At 37.2% G+C, this 18,045-nt stretch overlaps 1 protein-coding gene across 13 annotated transcripts in view; it reads right to left on the reverse strand.

Moving 5' to 3' along the window:
* The window catches only part of HBS1L (HBS1 like translational GTPase), a 59,421-nt gene that overhangs the window by 1,601 nt on the left and 39,775 nt on the right, over positions 1–18,045 (reverse strand). For 12 of the 13 annotated variants that reach the window (XM_075145866.1, XM_075145863.1, XM_075145859.1 and 9 more), the window contains 12 exons: positions 15,237–15,493; positions 14,587–14,752; positions 13,432–13,549; positions 10,916–11,062; positions 10,175–10,249; positions 9,272–9,389; positions 9,016–9,084; positions 5,646–5,750; positions 3,673–3,763; positions 1,964–2,072; positions 1,257–1,357; positions 160–304 (listed from right to left, as the gene is read on the reverse strand). In XM_075145866.1, coding sequence (XP_075001967.1) covers positions 160–304; positions 1,257–1,357; positions 1,964–2,072; positions 3,673–3,763; positions 5,646–5,750; positions 9,016–9,084; positions 9,272–9,389; positions 10,175–10,249; positions 10,916–11,062; positions 13,432–13,549; positions 14,587–14,752; positions 15,237–15,493 — 1,501 coding nt within the window. The remainder of the gene's footprint in view (positions 1–159; positions 305–1,256; positions 1,358–1,963; positions 2,073–3,672; positions 3,764–5,645; positions 5,751–9,015; positions 9,085–9,271; positions 9,390–10,174; positions 10,250–10,915; positions 11,063–13,431; positions 13,550–14,586; positions 14,753–15,236; positions 15,494–18,045) is intronic. The other variant, XM_075145870.1, reaches the window with a different exon arrangement.

Consider the following 18,045-nt stretch of genomic DNA (forward strand, 5'->3'; position numbering starts at 1 on the left):
CTTCACAACTTGCTGAAGCACTGTCTCTTTTTCAGCAGAATAAATTCACTTTTTAGGCCAAAGGGTGTAGAACAGGTGTTAACCATAAAAACTAAATGCTCTGTGAAAGTTAACACCATTCCTTTACAGTACAGAAAGTCCGCTACAAAAATGCCATACCTCTGTGACAACTCCTGCAGCAATAGTGGAACCACTGTAGCGTAACATAAACCTCCCAAGCTCTTTAAAATCTTTATACAACTCTAGAGCAACAGGTCTTTGAGTCTGTAGTTCTATTAGAGCATTCTGTCCTTTAGACAAGAACCTGCAGGTAAATAAGCAGAAAACTCTATTATAAATATATGCATGCATAAATGAAAAAGAGAACAGTGAATAAATGGAAAAAATCAACTTAAAAAGCCAAAAGTATAATGATCAAGCTTGATTTCAAGTATAACCCAAGCCACCAGACTGAAAACTCATTTCCCTGGAGCATACCTTTTAAAAAGGCACCTGAGTTTTCTTTAAAAGCTTCTAGAGAAGCGCATCCACCACAACATTTAGCAAATTGTTTTGAAGTTAATTATCTCATTAATACCTGTTTTTTCATGTCTAGTAGAAATCAAGTCTTGTTGCAAACCCAACGACTAAAGAGCCAATTCATTGCTCTGTAGCAGTCATGATTTCTCTTCCCATTACCTTTCAGCAACAGTTTCAGCCATGCAATTTCTGGAAAAGGATTATTCTGATAACGTTGTATGTATCAAATAGCATTTCTACCCAAATACAGCTTTAAAATATGGGGATGTTCCCATAGCTTAACTTGTATGGGAAGACTCCCTAAATCCCTTTTTCTCTGACCCACTGTCTAGTCGAGTTTATTTTAGACAGTAACTCATCTCCAGAATTATACCAATGATCCCACGGTATTACAAGAAGAAAAGAGATAATGTAAAAAACAAAACAAAACAAAACAAAACCCTAAAAAAAGTCCTTTAAGTCCAGGGCTGGTGATCTAGGATTCACTCCCAATTCTGCAAGTGACCTCAGGCAAGTTATTTTACTTCTCAGGTGCTCAGCATTAATCAAGTGGGCAGGAGGTTTTTCACTTTGTAAAGCGCTCTGAAATCTGAACATGAAACCAGCTAAAACAATGAAAGCATACTCTTATAAACACATTATTGCTTCATAATAGAACCTGCTTGATATACCGTATATTAATCAGAAGTCAACCATTTCTTGAGTAATTATTAACTAGTCAAAGTCAAAACACTTACTTAGGTTTTTGCTTTGTCACTTCACCAGTGCTTTTGTGCAGGACACTCAACAGTCTTCTAATAGTGGCAGGTTCACTTATGGTTTGATAGTGTAAAAGCACCTAAAAGTATTTTTTCCAGTTATTAAACATTCTACAACAATCAGAAATCCTACGTGTTAATACTTGAAAATACCAACTTCTTTTAAGACTGATTTTTTAAACAAATACTTATAAAACTTCTCTCACAGGAGTTCTCTGCCTCACATTCAGTAACTGTTCCTAGCCCCTAAACTTTGTGATTTCTACACACGTATTAATTCATCACAAATACAATCTTCTTTCTCAAGTGTTTTGCTTTTGCCACTTCAGTGCAGTTCTGTAGCGTGAACTGATATTTTATTTATTTTAAAAGGTATCTTACAACTAAGATTGTACTCCTACAAGGCACGAGTTTTCTAAAGGCCAGCCTAGCCTGACTGTGGTGGAACTCATGTTCTCTGAAATGGCTCAGCTATGTATTAGAAGCCAGCAAGAATATGCACAAGCAGCCACAACAGTCCCTTACATCCTCTTCAAATTATAGAAAAGGTTCTGTCTGTCTGGTCCTGGAGAGACAGAACCACTTCTGGATGCTAAATGCCTCTCATATTCGGGGGGTTGAACACGGAGAGGAAAAGCCCTGAGCAACCTGTAATGAACACAGGAACTTTGTTCACAGAGACTTACAGGAAATCCTTTAGTGATTGGAACCTCAATACTGAAGATGAGAACCCGAGCTCTGAAACGAGTGCAAACTTTAATGGGTTCCTTGGGATCACAAAATACGCAGCCAACGCTACAAGAGAGGAGAACAAAAGAAACTGATACATATCTTGACATACAAACGTTAATCACTGCACTGGAAAAAGATAAATATTTAAGACAAGCAAAGCAAAGACAACACCACTTTAATAAAACCTGGAGGGGAAAAAAAAGTCAGGAACACCATATTAAAGCCCTAGACAAAAATTAATTCCTAGACAATGTCTACGGTATTTTGTGGGTATGCATGAAGAGGTCTGTCTAGTTCAGTGAACAATTACGTCCATTGCTAATCAGTTTCTAAAAATGTCACTGTTTCCTGTGTGTAGGTACTTTGAAGAATTAAACTTTCACTCCGAGATTAATTGTTCCAGATCAATAGCATAAAATACTGCAGGGTGCCCAAAATTGCAGGGCTGCTGCCTGTAACTCAACTATTTTGTGTATAAAGAACATCGTGATCAGGACTCTCAAAACTTAAGCTCTCAGCCGCACTCATTTCCAAAAAACTCTACATGGAGTCACAAGAAAGCAGCTGCTCATTACAAGTCAATAAGGTAAACTAGACACAGCTTTTTCACAGTGGCTAGTTTTAGCCATCTAAAATGAAAGGAAAATTAATCCCACCCAGAAAAATATGACTAAAGAGAACAAACAGCATGATTAAAAATATAAATCAGATGTAATCAAATTTCCTCAATATCAAGACAACTTAAAACTTCGTACCTTTTCTGGACAAATCTAACATATCTCCAAAAGATGAATGACATCAAGGTAACAAATTGACTCAAGCCTTCATTCAACAAGTAGAACAAGACTTCCCCCACCACCACCCCCCATTTACCACAGAGAATCACACCCCATTACGAAATGGCAATACAGAAAAGCCTGTACTTTTCCCTTAAAAGCAGAGCATAAATTTTCAAAACTATCAATGCAAGGACTTTTTCAAACAGTAGCTTCAAAGTTTGCTGTCTAAAGTCCAACTGGAATGTAAAAAGCTGTACAAATTATGGATCCAATTTTCTAGCCTGAACAACAACTGACACCTAAAAAGCTTAGCATGAAACCTATAGACTGAAAAAGACACAAAGAGATTTGCTCTGTCTCACTGAATGTATCAGACTCCCCCAAAAAGGGTCAGCAGAACATTTACCAAAACGAATGTTACAAGCAACGGAATGTGTTGAATAAACAATTTCCATCAATTCCACTTGTCCAGATTTACTTATTGGTACGCAGCGCCAGTTATTTGGATGTGTCTTGTTAGAATGATTTATGATTCGATAAGCTCTTAAAAAATATTCTGTTTTATTTAGCAATAAGGATTTACTTAATTCAGCAATTAAAATGTCCGAGGACAAGTCTTAAAGAAAAAGGCTTTGAAGGTTACCAGTGTCAGCACTAGGGCAAAGTATGAAAACTAACAGTATTCTTCTGAGGTTGCCGTTGTACATGTGGCAGATGTTTCCAACGTTTGTACATGCAAGCCAGGTGATAGGCATCACTTTGGTTTTAAATATCTTGGTAGCCACATCATTCTTCAAGTAAACCGCTGATTGTTAAGTGTAATAGTTATAAAGCTTTTCATTAAAAACAAACCGTTACTTAGACTGAAACCCAGTTTTGCTCACTTGATTTTGATGATATCCATGCCGGTCAAAGTGAGACTAACGTGATCTCCTGCTGCAGCCCAATCAACTGGTTCATCGTGCAGTGTGATTCCTGGAAATGAGTAAGAACAGAACCTCACAGTGAAGTACCTAGGTTCTGAGCTACAAACAAACAGCTCTGTTTGGGCCATTTGTGCTTCATCAGCCATTACTCATCAATTTTCAGTATGAATGGGTTGAGAGTAAAAGCTTTTTAACTGAGAAGACTGAGGAAGTTTTTTTTTCCCCTTGGTAAGGACTCACTATTCTCTCACCCCACCCTGCACAATAACATGGCTTTATTTAAGCCAGAGGAGGGGACCTGGCATTTGTCACACAGCGCAGATGACGTAGTCCTGAAAATGTCGTAGTACTAATATCTCCGTATCTGCCCCACCCATCCTTTGAGGCACACGCACACCCTAGACCGCATCTTTCATATACTTTAATGGTACTATGTCAACTTTCATTTACCTTAAGTGGGTTCGCTAACTCTTTCATAAAAAAGTGTAACCGGTGCCCTTCGTTTACAACATCGCGTCTATTAGAAAGCATCTTTAAAAGTAATTTTATTCAGATTTTGATGTATTTTAATCACTTTAAAAGATAACCTGGCTGGTGGGCAAGGACAAAACTAATTGCTCCTAACTTAACATTCTGAAGTTTCTGGTAGACACCAAGAAGGACAGGAAAAAAACCCCACTTTTTAGAAATACTGCATACATTTATAGGATCTAGTTCTATTTTGCTACAGATTGTATTTATTGTCAAAAACATGCCAGAAAGTATGATTCAACTACATGCATGTTAAGTACTGTTTTTTAAGCAGTGTTGATAATTATTTCACACATACATGTCATTCTCATTCAGAATAAGTGAAACTCAGCCTCTTGAAATGAAAAATTGGAATCCTAATGTGCACACTAGCTTTAGTAAATATTGTATGATAAATTAAATTATCTCTTCTTTACATTCTTTCCATGCTACTTCCTCCACTCCCAAAACAGAGGAGTGACTACAGTGGTCTGATACCCATATTCATCCACGTTATTGTAAAATTCCTGCGCATGCAAACAACGTGCATACAACTGTATAAACAGGCACACTGAAGAGCTTCCCAAATTAACACTGAATGGGCCGGTTCTGGAACAGGACAGGACAGTTGAACCAGCACATGGCTGAATTCAGGCTAAATAGTTAGATACAGAAACCTATTCATTTATTTTGAGGGCTTAATTTTTTATTCATTGGTCAGTGTAGGAAAATCATAATTTTATCTTTCTGTTTGCATATGAAACAAAAACAACTCTGCAGTACAAAGACAGCGAGCTTAATCAGGAAACAGCTAAACATGTAATGTCTTGACTTAGCTATTCCTCTTTTCAGAAATCAAATGTATTGAAATTTAAATGCAATTTTCTTCTCTTTTGTGGTTGCTCAGAACAATTATATCCTGAAAGTTTGTATATTATGAAAGGATCAGTGACAATCTCATGAACATCAAACAGCAGAGACTTAATTCTCAAGCTTTTTCACATCTAATTCATAAGATTAATTTCTAAAGGTTGTTCAACATCCTCACACTTCCTAACAGCAGTGACACTCCACGGCAAAGCTGAATATTAATGATGCCGGTACTGCATATTTTTATAGGCATCGCTGGAACTCGGATGTTTTTACAAGTTCTTCATAAAGCAATGTCAAAAGTCATGAGGCTATAACATTTGGAATATCTGATATGGTAAAAAAAAGTTAAAAAAAAAAAAAACACGCAAGATTTCACATACTCTTCATAGACATATTTATACAGACACAGTCACATCTAAAGAAATTCGTTTTATGCCTTCACATTTTATGTTTGACAGTTAGTATCAGTTTGACAGTCTGTTACCATTTCAGTAACTGCTTCTAGCCCAGTATTGACCTGAAAGTAAACACGCTTCTGAAGACTGTACCTTTTGCAGTGCAAGTTTCATTGGGAGGCATTGCCAAAAGTCGTTCTCCAACTTGAATATAGCCTGCTTCTATTTTACCAGTCACACAAAATCCTGATCCTTGGTCTGTAATAAACAGAGTAATAATTTCAAAAGACTTCCTCATAAGGTCAATTTCCCATCACAAGTTAGCCCTTCAGCAATGCATAGGTAAGTTTTTAATGTAGCGAAGATGGGTTTTTTCCCCACTCGGTAGAGTGTTCAGTACTTGCAAGTTAGCCAGCTGTGCATCATAATGAAAATGAAACATTAAATTCAAAACCTCTTTTTTTTTTCAGAAATCTTACGTTTTTCAGAACTAAGGGAGAAATATCCTTCTTTAAAAAAAGGCAGGTACGTGATGAAATATTTTTTAGTTTTTCAATATTAGATTAAGCCCCTTCATTTCTAGCAATTTTATTTAATTCAGCACTTTCTCACTACAATTACAGATAAAAAACCATACCGCAGACCTCTCATAAAAATTCTCAAGCATACAGGTGCAAATTCCTATGCCATTTACTGTTTAACTGAGTCAGAATCCTACATGCTCTGTCTGCATATTACATTTACTCCTGGAAAGTCAGATTGATTCAGTCCTACTTAATATGAGGAGCTACTGTAATTGTGGATGACTTCAGTATTTCTGAATAAAAGATCTGCAAAATTTTTCTTCAATGTCCTAATACTCTGTTCATTATTTGAATATGTCAGTTATTTTCAATATATGTGCTACACGTGCACATTTATGCACATACACCTTAAGAAATGCCTCATTTCCTTAGCATGTGTTTGCAGATGTATTTAAAAAGAATCTCTGAAGTGATTCTACAATGACATTTTCAGTATCCATACAAACAACAAATATACCTTTTGCTGAACATTAGAATTCAGTGATAAGCAAGCATCCTAGTATTTTGCGGGTCACATTAGACTAAACACTTAATTTAAAGCTGAATTCAAAAGAGCAAGTTGACCTCAAATCTTGACGTCACATACTACCAACTTGCTCTTTTGCGTTCATCACCATTATTGATGAATGCTTCCATCTATCTAGCTGGAAAAATATTACCAGTATGGCTGCAAGCTAATTTTCTTCTATTCATTCCAGCAAATGAGATGAATATAGTCAATTAACAGATGACATCGGATGTCAAAAGAACAGAAAACTGGAGAAGCAGATACTTGCTAGAAAAAGAATCTCCAAGTCATGGTACAAATACCGCCTCAATATGGTACACAAAAGAACCTGAAGCTGGCTCTGCAAGCACTTGCAGGCAACCAGAAACATGAGCTAGTTCCAGGTTCCCAACCACTCCCACGCACAATCAAGAACCATTTCTCTTTTTTTCACATCATCACTAGCTCTGGGTTGGTAAACCAGTGTGGTTTTTGAAGCCCTCTCCCATGCTGATTGCTTCCTGCAAAGTGTCAAGTTCCTTCAGCTCCCCATGAAATCAATGCAAGTACAAAATGGATTGGGGGGGACAGAATCAGGGCATAAAAATTGGCCTGACTTCTGTGTATCATGGTACTCGGGTTCTGCCAGACATGTTCTTTGTCCTCAAGATTTGGCTGCTGGATAAGGCTGTTCTAAAGTCAGGTCAAGTCACACCCTAGACAGCATAATAATATGGTAAGTGGGGACTGATACAACGGTGAAGGAATTTGCAGGGACCACTTGGATCAGGAGAGGGTTTGCCTGGAGAGAACATTGGGAGGGCTCTGGAGGACAACAGCTAAAATCAGGCTGAGGTAGATTAATCATATGTGTGGGCAAACTTACTAAAGAAAGGGGTTTTCCAAACTATGTAAGAGTACACATAGCACTCTCACTTTTCATACACTTCTATGGAGAGCTCCTCCTGAGCATGCACAGGCACTGGAACAGAGCTGAGAACAACTGTTGCTTCATGTACTCGTACCTGCAGCTACTTCCTCTGGTGGCATCCAAGTTCATTAAGTTTTGAGATCACAAGGTAGGAAAAAATAGCCTAAAAAACACCTAAAAGGCCACATCTAGTGATAAACCCTGTATATGTAAATTGAGTCCCTTCCAAAGCCATTATTTTTTTGCATAATTTAGCAAAAAATCAGACTTTTCCACAGAACAGATTTAGTCAGAATTGCTCATTTTGTGAAACTTAGCTCAACACAAAAATGATTATTGCAACAAAAAAGTTGTGATAATATTATGAAAGATCTCAATCAATAATGCTAACACACTTTCCCACAGCTCACAAAATTAAAAAATTAAAAAAAAAAAAATACAGTGATGGCCTAGATGATGAAACTAGTGGTAACACACTAGGGTAAGTTCTCATGCCAGGTTTCAATATTTAACATTATGGCTTCAGTACCTTAAGTCAGCTAACCCAGGGTATGTACAGCATCTAATGTTTTCTCAAAGACCCACATGAAAATTGCACAAAACTGATTTTTCAATTACAATCAGTATTTTGATCTGGTTTGTCTGTACTTCTCCTATAAACACCCTATATATATAAAGTAAAATTTCTTTTAAAATATGAATTTCAATAATAATATTTGATTACAAATATTTACAACATTTCAAATCATGCTGTTGTTTAGTTTGCAACATTTCTCAAGGGACCAACGGAACGTTTCAAATAGGGTGAGTGTTACAAACCTTATTTCTTCTAAATTACCTGTAAATGTAAATGCATTCAACTGAAAAAAAATATCAAGTTTACCATGAAAATCTTAAGGGCTCAAAGCAGTCTATTTTCTCCAGACAATGGGAATAAGGACTAGTTATAGTTATTTGTTGTCCATATCTCTATTAGTGCTAGAGAATAGCTAGCTGCCTTTCATTAAATCCTTGGCTGGTTATAACAGTCTCACTACCACCACCCTTTTCTTCCACCTCACCCCCCAAATTCTTATATGAAAATGAAGGAATTTATCATTATTTACAGCTACAACAATAAGCATAAAAGGAACAAGTCAAACTTTTTTAAAATATGGGAGTGGAAGGTAAAAGAGCCCGAAGTCACACTCGTGAAAAGTTTGAGAAACATTCATTTAGGCAACAAGAACCAGTTTGGGAAAGAGAAACTCCCAAATTCTGTGCCACAGAACCATCAACTCATTACACAGCCAATTAGCTGGTCATGCAGATTTTCTTCCTCAATTTCTTTTCCAGTGTGTTTCTCTTTCAGCGGTACTATCTAAAATTCGATAAAGGACAGTGCTTGAAAACTTACTATTCCTGTTCAAGACTACTGATACACATAAAGCTCCTACTTTAAGTATTATTTTTACATCATTTTTCAACACTTGTGTTAAATATCAGTGAAATGATGGTGAAAATATTATAAAAACAACCAACCTTTAAAGACATCAGCAACACACAACCTGAATGGTTTATCAATTGATCTCTGTGGTGGCTTGAAAGAATCTGCAAATAAATCAATAAAGACCTTTTAGAATTTCTGTATGCGATAACTATCTCAACAACTTCTCGCTTAGGGATATATCAACTATATTGCATTCCAAAGACTTTGTCCCACATTACCCCCAAAATAAGTTTTGAAATACACAGGACTAAGATATATTAGTTTTTAAATGAGGAAAATTGCACTCACCAATTTGCTCTAACAAACACTTTCCTTTATACCACTGCGTGAGGTTACTTGACTGACCCCTTGTGACCAGATTTTCACCACCAAGGCCGCTTGTTGGGATATAAGCCACATCTGATTCCTAATTAAGAAAACAAACAGAAGTTAAGCATACATTAACAACAGGATCTTCTAGCAGAAGCAATAGGTGCATTTTTTCAATATTACACATCTAAGCTATAAAAAAACAGTTGGCACATTCATATTTCCCCTGGAGATGGCAGATTACTTGGTGGATCCATTTCCTTTCTGTTTACCTCTTGCCTGATCACAGTTGGATCACAAAGAGTTGGAGATATTTAAACATGATTATAGCAACATTAACAACTAGAAACTGAGTTCAGGTAACAAACTCCAATTCCGTATCTGACAGGCAAAACTTTCGTTTGAATTGCTGGTTTATACATAGGGATTTCAGGAAAGCCACAGATAGTGCAAATGGATAGTAGTTGGAACTGAGGAGATGCGAGAACAACAGTCAAGAATGGCAAATGGAGAGTGTTCTTACGAGTTCATAATCCACACTGACACCTGCTCTCTACTGTCATTCATGTAATCCTGACCATTAAGATAGACGACCCTTGGTCTGTTCTGCTTTGTAGACAACAATCCCAGGAAACTACAAATGAGGCGAGTGCCCCAAAGATTCAACAGACCTAAAGAAAGATGATGATGGGAAGAGTATTAAAAAACTGACTAACCTTATCCAGGGCTCAATGTACACCCTACCAGTAAGAAAAGGAATCTGCTATACTTTGTGCACATAGTAATAGCAGGGAAGTGACACAAAGTAACCTGACTGTAAGAAAAGCTCATCCTACCCAAATGCCTGAACAAAGCAACAAAGACCTCAGAAATTTACATTACCTTAAAGCCAGCTTGTTTAAGAAACTGGCCAAGCTTACTCGTAATTTCCTGAAATCTTTCCTGTTGCCAATTGACCTAAAATAGAAAACAGATTATGATAATAAAATTGTAGATTTTTAACCATGACTGGAGCATACAGCTGCATGTCATCAACTCTGTAGTACCAGTAGATGTATAAATATTTATAAATATGAGACTTCCAGGTGGATTCATAGTTGAATACATAAGAGCATACACATTAACAATTACTGATAGCAAACAACACACCACTTAACTTGCAAGCCCCCTTAGTTTGATTTGTCCTTGAACAGCACCTTGTTTTTTTTTTTTAAGTTTACACAAAATTCAGATTCAGCAATAACATCTACAACACAGCAATAATCTAAAACACAGCTAGTAATATTTAACACACCTTACAGGTTTAAATAAAGCTCTTGGGGTCTTGACCTGAATGACCACCAAGATGCTCTTGCAGATGCCACTGGGTTAACTGCTTATGTGAGATTTTCGCAAGTACAAGAGGGACCCCTACTCATTTTAGCACCAAAACTATCCTTCTGTGTGCTTTGAAAATACACCCATAAATAAAAAGTATTGTAAGGTCGAAACACAAGAGACAGAGATGAGAATCAAAGAAAGAAACAGTACTTTATTATTAGTTTCACAATATTGATGCTTAAACTTAGGGTCCACAATTCTAGACGGAAGCCCTCCAACTAAATGAAAAAATTAAGCACGTACCTGGTCCATTTTATTGACTGCAACAGCTAGCTGCGTCACTCCAAGAGAGCGCACTAATAATCCATGTTCTCGAGTTTGTCCACCCGTCTCAAACCCTGCTTCAAACTCTCCTCTACTAGCATCCACAACCAAAATAGCCACATCAGCCTAGATTAAAAAAAAATACAATCAAAAGTGGTTAAGAGGTGGAAATAATCCGGGTAAATATGCCAATCAGCAACATTTCACACAAAATGTACTTTACAGAGGAGGAATCTTGATGAGCTTCAAATCTAATTGAAACTGCTCAGTCCTATCTGTGTCATGCCCACTTTGGTGAGATATTATGGCATTATGTCATCTCATGTCATAAACCACCATTTTCTGTTAAACACAAGCCAACTCTTGGTTTTGGGAACCTGTCCTCTTCAAACTACCTACTATGGATGTGCTGCACAGACCTCAAGTGGACAAAAGCAGCCCATGCTCCAGAAGCTTAAGAACAGATATGAGCACAATGTCCAATTCTCCCTGCCTCAGTCTGGACACCTTCATAGTGAGAAGCTGCAAAAATTACAGATAAATCACCTCACTATACAACTGGGACAACTGGTCGACTGCGTGTTGGATGTGGATGCCTCACAGTCCACTCAGCACACTGGAGCATGCCAAAATCACAAGGTGGAAAAGATGAAGTAGCCTATTTTATCACCTAGGCAAACTCTCTGCCACAGCATTAAGACCAAATAGGTATCACAGAGTCTACAGCACTGCCCAAAAGTCAGCATGTAAGCACAGGCAAAACCCACAGGTTTTGCTGTTAACCTCAAATGCTGCTAATATTTCTTGTACTTTTCCTACTTTGGTAAGTAACAGCCATTTAGACCATCATCATGTATCAAGCAACGGCAACAGACGTGAACAATAAAGGTACTGCTGTCAAGAGGCAGGTGTTAAGACAATTTCACAGGACTCATGAGATGGACATAATGGAAAGAGAGAGGAGAAAAAGTGGTACTTTCTCCCTTTCCTTATATGCTTATGCTTCAGGATGCCAGGAGAAGGAACAGAGACAGCACGTTGTCCTGGCTCTGAATTCCCTTCGCCTTGTCCTAGGCGTGAAATCCCCACAGCTCATACAGAGACGGCGCAAGCGTGAGAACGGGAAAAGGATGAGGGATGAATTTCCCCACAGCTCTCAGCCTCAGAAGTGCATTGCGGTGAACTTCTCCCTCAAAAAAAGGACATCCTGTATTTTCAAATTATAAAAACCGTGCCTGAGGACTCATGTGAATTAACCATATGTATCAAAGGCCAGATCCTGGCCCTGATAAGGCTGATCTGCATTTTGCATAACAGCAGTTGGGGATTCACCTCCTAACAGAATTCTCCACGATAAAAAGGCATCAGAGCCATTTCCACGTTTGCTTTCTTCCACCCGTTGCTTCAGCGCTGAGCCTACTCTAATAGGCAACAGAAACTTGCAAGGCTTCAGTGATTCCTTAACAGGCTTCAGAATAGACCAGCCCCTCATCATCCTGAGAGCTGAGGGAACACAGAGATACCAAGTCTTATTTGGCCAGCCCCATCTTCTGCTGAACTGATACAACTGCTGGTGGATCTGCAAGTCTTCTCTTAACACTTCTGCCTGTATTACTTTTCCCCCAAAAGACAAACCAATTTAAATTAAAGTTGTAAAGAAAATGGCATGGCTGAGTTGACATTTTCCACATTCTGAAACTAAAGATCCATTTCTAATTTTAAAACTCCTGAACTTCCAACAACATATGCTCCACAATATAGATGACTGTACAAGCTCTAAACCATAATTTGCAAACTTCTGACTATTCTGCAGCCTAACCACTGGGTCACAACTTCTGAATTCTTACCCAGGCTCTGCTTCAGAGCTAGAGCAGAATTTGGGGCAAACCAGTCTTCCTACAGTATAGTTGTCTCCCTGTAAAATTATACTAACAGTACCCATCCTTACTGAGATCTTACGATCAAACTCACATTTCAGACTGTAGTGACATGCACGAAGCAAAAATCTCTACACAGTAGCTTAGCTTCAGGAAAAAATTACACCTCTACATTGTTAAACAGAAGAACGCCTTTTGTTTGACCTCTCCAAATCTTTTTTCTTTAAGCTCAAAACCACTTAAAATCTTTACCTACAGGACCACTTTCACAGAACTTCTTGTTGAATAGACATATGCCACATATGAATAGCTTTCAAAGCTCAACTCTGATTTTATCAAACTGCAACTTAGTATTCAAATTACTTCCCTCTAAGTAACTTAAATATAATAAAACTCTCTTCCAAAAAGTTTATGTCCCAAAAAAAGAAAAGCAACTGCCTTCAAAGTTAAACACACACATTCTTTTTTAAGTTTAGTAAACTCATGAAAACCTCAAAGATATCTTAGCACCATCAATGATTCGATTTCATCTTCGATTTTAAAAGAAGCAGCAAACCAATTTAAGAAAAAGATATAAATAATAAAGCTATTCAAAAAAGAGGTTTAGACCATCTCTACCTGTGCAGCTCCTGTGATCATATTTGGAATGAAGTCTTTGTGGCCTGGGGCATCCATCAGTGTAATTACTTTAGTCTTTGTCTCGAATTTGGTCATACCCACATCCATTGTCACTCCCCTTAAACAAAGTATACATGCAATGCGCCATTAGAACTGCTTTGAGAGCTTCATAAAGATATAAAGTAAGCTACTAAAAACACAATCATGAAACTGTTCACTTCATAGCTTCCATTTGGTTTAACCTGCACAAAAAAATTGAAAGAAACCTGCTTGCTGGAAAAGCAGACCTCTAGAGCTGCCTTTCAGTAACTCTAGTGACGAAGGGACTGCCTTACTCCATGTTCTTCAGCATCAGTTTATATTGTGAATGTTATCCTTCCAACCAGCAGAGCTTAATAGGCTATGAAACCATGGGTGACAAGTGATTGTAAAAATATAAACGCATAAAAAAATGCCGGTTTTTATTATTTTGTGAACACAGAATATCATGTCTTTAGCTTCCCATATAGTGTTCTTAAAAGTTTTTTCAGATTTTAATTTTAAATTAGCTTCACTGCTTCCCCATTACATACTTTTTCAACATGACAAAATTTAATTTTAAATTTAATTTTAAATTTTGTATTTCAAGTTATTAAAGGCAGTTTATAAAGAATACAAATATAACTTATTAATTTAATTAACTTATAGCTTTTATATTCAATGTAATGCAAGTCATGTGATGAACTGACACTTCAAAGCTTAGTTTGTAATTCTGACACCCCTTCATAGAAAAATTTAACCTAGAACTTTCCGATACAATGATAACCAAACTGAGAGAAATTTGGCAGCAATAAACCAGTAAGGCAGCTTTAAATAAACTCAGCTACTAGAAGCATTCCGCATCGTAGTTCTACACTGCACTCCACAGCACAGAAGTATATAAAGAAATACTCAACTTCTCCTTCACATTTCTTGTAACCAAATGAGGATATTATTTTTTTCTTTTGATAACATGTACTCTTATAGACAAAGAAAAATATTTTCTAATAAGTATTGAGTAAATATCTTTAAACATTTAGAATATTCCTACCAAAGCACTATTAGTAGATTGATATTTCCTAACAAATGCTGTTCTTTCAGGGAAAAAAGGTAATTCCCGTTAAAAGATATTTCTACCTTTCTCTTTCTTCACCAGTTTCATCCAAGACCCATGCATAGGCAAATGAAGCTTTGCCAGCCTTCTTAGATTCCTGTTCGTATTTGTGCATAGTTCTTTTGTTCACGTTTCCCAAAAGGTAGAGCAGATGACCCATTAAAGTACTTTTACCTGCATCAACATGTCCTATGGAGGGAAACAAATATTATATAAATTTTATTAATTTACACATTTTAAATATAGTACAAGAAGAAATATACTAAAACATATGAAAATCACATGCACTAATAATGCTTATGCAATCCATAGAATTTCACAATACTGTAAGATACAGATACAGAGAGACAGTTTATTGAAACAGTCAGTTAGCAAGACAGCCATCTAGCACTTCCAAATTCATGCTAAAAAGAATACACTGCAAGAATGAAACCAAACCAAAGTACATTTTATTATACTGTCAAAAGGAAGCTAAGTCAACCTCACTGTCCTAGTCAAGGACATCTGAATGTACTTCCTCCACCGAATAACAGTCAAGCAGATGCGAATGAAAACAGTATGAGATTTCCCTTCCCTGGAGAGAGGACAGTTTTACTTCTGTATCACTTCCAGATTCAATCAACACAGTTTTTAATTTCTATGTTTGTCAAAAAACGTAATTTAACAGTATTACCTATTACCACCAAATTAAGCAGTTGCTTTCCTCCTTGTCTCTTCTCCAACTCTGCTTTCACATCTATTTGTGGTTTTGTCCTGCTTGACTTTTTTACTGGAGTAGGCACCGTATTCTGCTCTTCTGAAACCTGCACTACTTGGGGTGAAAGAGCAGATTTTGAGACTGCCTCAAGTACCCCAGAAGCTACACTGGTGTCTTCAGTTAACGGTCCTTTCTGAGGTGTGTTAGCATGGCCATTTTCTTCAGCAATCACACTAGGGAAAAAAAGAAAACACAAGGAATGCAAAATGACAAAGGCGCCATAGAAATATAGGAGGGAAATTGAGTTTTCCCTTCACTATCATGTAAGCCCCAGACAAAGAGTATGTGATAAGCCCATTAAGGTGGAAGCGATAAGCAGCTGGATACAAACTGCACAGATAGCAGCTCTGAACATCTTGTCTGAAAAGCACTGTGTACAAAAGCAAGATAAGAAATATCTTGTAAAATACATGAAACAGATAAACAAAAGCTTCCTACAGCCACTTCTTCTAACAGGGAGGGAAAGGACAGTTGTGCAGAACAACTACAGAGAGCTGGTCATCTCTGCGGTAAGAGCCCAAGTCAACTTCGAAGCATCGATCCTAAAACAGCTTCCACATACACTACAAGTATTGCAGCTGAACGCAGCGATGTTCTATTATGAGAACAGCAATACAGCATAAAGAGTAGATACTAAGCATATCTGAGCTGCAATTTAAGGTGCAATGCTTATATAGAGCCATAACAGACGTGTTACATTTTTCAATACTGAGAAAATTTGTTTTATGGATAAAACAAGGCATCTAGGGCTAAGGAGATTTGGATTCCCCAACTCCCCTTCTCTAACACTCTGTTCTCCCACAGATCCCCATTCTAATCCTAACAGTAAATAATCCTAAATATATTATTCTTTTACACTCTCTCACTCTTTTTCTCTCTGATTTGTAAATGAGGATATTTTCCTAATTTACACAAGTGTTTTGAGAATATACAATATGATTTTTCACCTGTTATGGCAAAGATGACCACTAAAAACAAATGCTAAGTAACACCTTCAAGAGAGCAAAAACTTTCTTACTGCCTGACAGAGCTCCGTGGTGAGGCATTAATGTAAGCAGCAAGACAAGAACAGAAGCTGCTTACAGAAGTTATTACAGGTGTGACAACACTATATCACAGCAAACTTCAATATACAAACCACAGACCATTACGGTATATTGAAAATACCTACAAAATACTGTATTTAAAACTTGGGTTACCCAAGGAGAAGAGGCTTCTTCCCCTGCAAACTGGAAATCCTTTCCAACGCAGTACCACTGTGCTGCGGGCTGCTTTCTATGGAACGGATTCATGCAGGCTCTCAGACTCAAGTGTCTCCACATCCAGTGTGAATTTTTCACTCTCCACTTTCTGTTTACGTACAACAATTAACTTCCCAGTTTTCCTCTTTTCAACTTCTATAAACAAAACTACTTCAGAATCCCACATCGTGACATCTCTGCTTTTGACATTACTTCTCATTTTCTGTCTCCGAAGGAGTATTTGCATTGCATGTATCTCAGGAAACAATACAGTCCAAGCATGTTAGTCTACTGAACAAAGCAGTTCAAGAGTTATAGTCTAAAAAATTAAACCTAGGAAATGTTCAGAATGAACACAAAATTAGCACTAACATGGGATATTTTACAGGTCTCCCTTTTTCCCCTCAGTTTCAGAACCCACCTATGTAATCAGTACTGCAGCAGACTGATTTTGACACCTTTTTCATAAGGCCCAAAGCCAAGTTTTTATCTTGATTGTCAGACCCCAAAGCAGAAATGTAAGCACTCGTCTTTTCTGGCTATAGTTCCACAACCCAAGGCCAGGGTGTTGCATCAAGGCTGGATACACAAGCACATGTTTCTCAAATTAGTTAAGCAAAGAACTTAGTTTATGCCAGCCATGCTGGTTGCAGGGGCACAGATGGTACCTGCGCTTCTGCATAACTGATAGACAATTCTGTATAAAGTCTATTCACAAGAACTTATCCTACCAAAATATTCTAAACCGCTTGAAGGAGAAGGACAAGTTTATATCAAACTACTGCCCTACGTCACACAATCACGACATTTTAGATTTGACACTACAAAACCAGCTGTACTGTATCACCAAGTATAGCCTTAGACAAGCTCCAATATAAAACATCGTATCTTGACAAGCTGAATACCCTTTATAAGAAGATACACTGGATTCCCTAAATTCCAAAAATTAGTGGGTTATCATTGCTTTAGATTTAGCTATGGAGAAAGGTGATTACACATGAACTATTCCACAGAAAAATAGTCACTACAGTTATTTGTGCTTTCTTTTACTGGAAAAGATAAGTGCATTTCTATAAGGCTGAACAGAGGCTCTATTTTTTAAAATTCCTTAAATACTACATTAAGTTCAAGCTGAAAAACTACTTTGGAATGGCAGAACAATTATTTTCTCCAATGTCTCTTCAGGAACATTTTACTTCATAAAAGGCAAAGAGAACTGCAGTGACAAAGCTTTCTACATATTTTAATAACGTATTTAAAATCATCTGAATGATATAAAGTAGACCAGATCATTTTTGCCTGAATCATGTATCAAGAGAGCCTCATATGTTTACAATTAATTCGCATTAGACATCTGTCATCAGGATTAAGACTCTCTTCCATCTCTTTCCCTTTTTTCAGATAAACTTCAGTTCAGTGTCAGCATAACATCTAGAGCTTTCACACTGAAGTACTATGACTAGTGCCAATATGCAAAGGTAACA

Source organism: Calonectris borealis, chromosome 3 (assembly GCF_964195595.1).
Source record: "Calonectris borealis chromosome 3, bCalBor7.hap1.2, whole genome shotgun sequence".
NCBI lineage: Eukaryota > Metazoa > Chordata > Aves > Procellariiformes > Procellariidae > Calonectris > Calonectris borealis.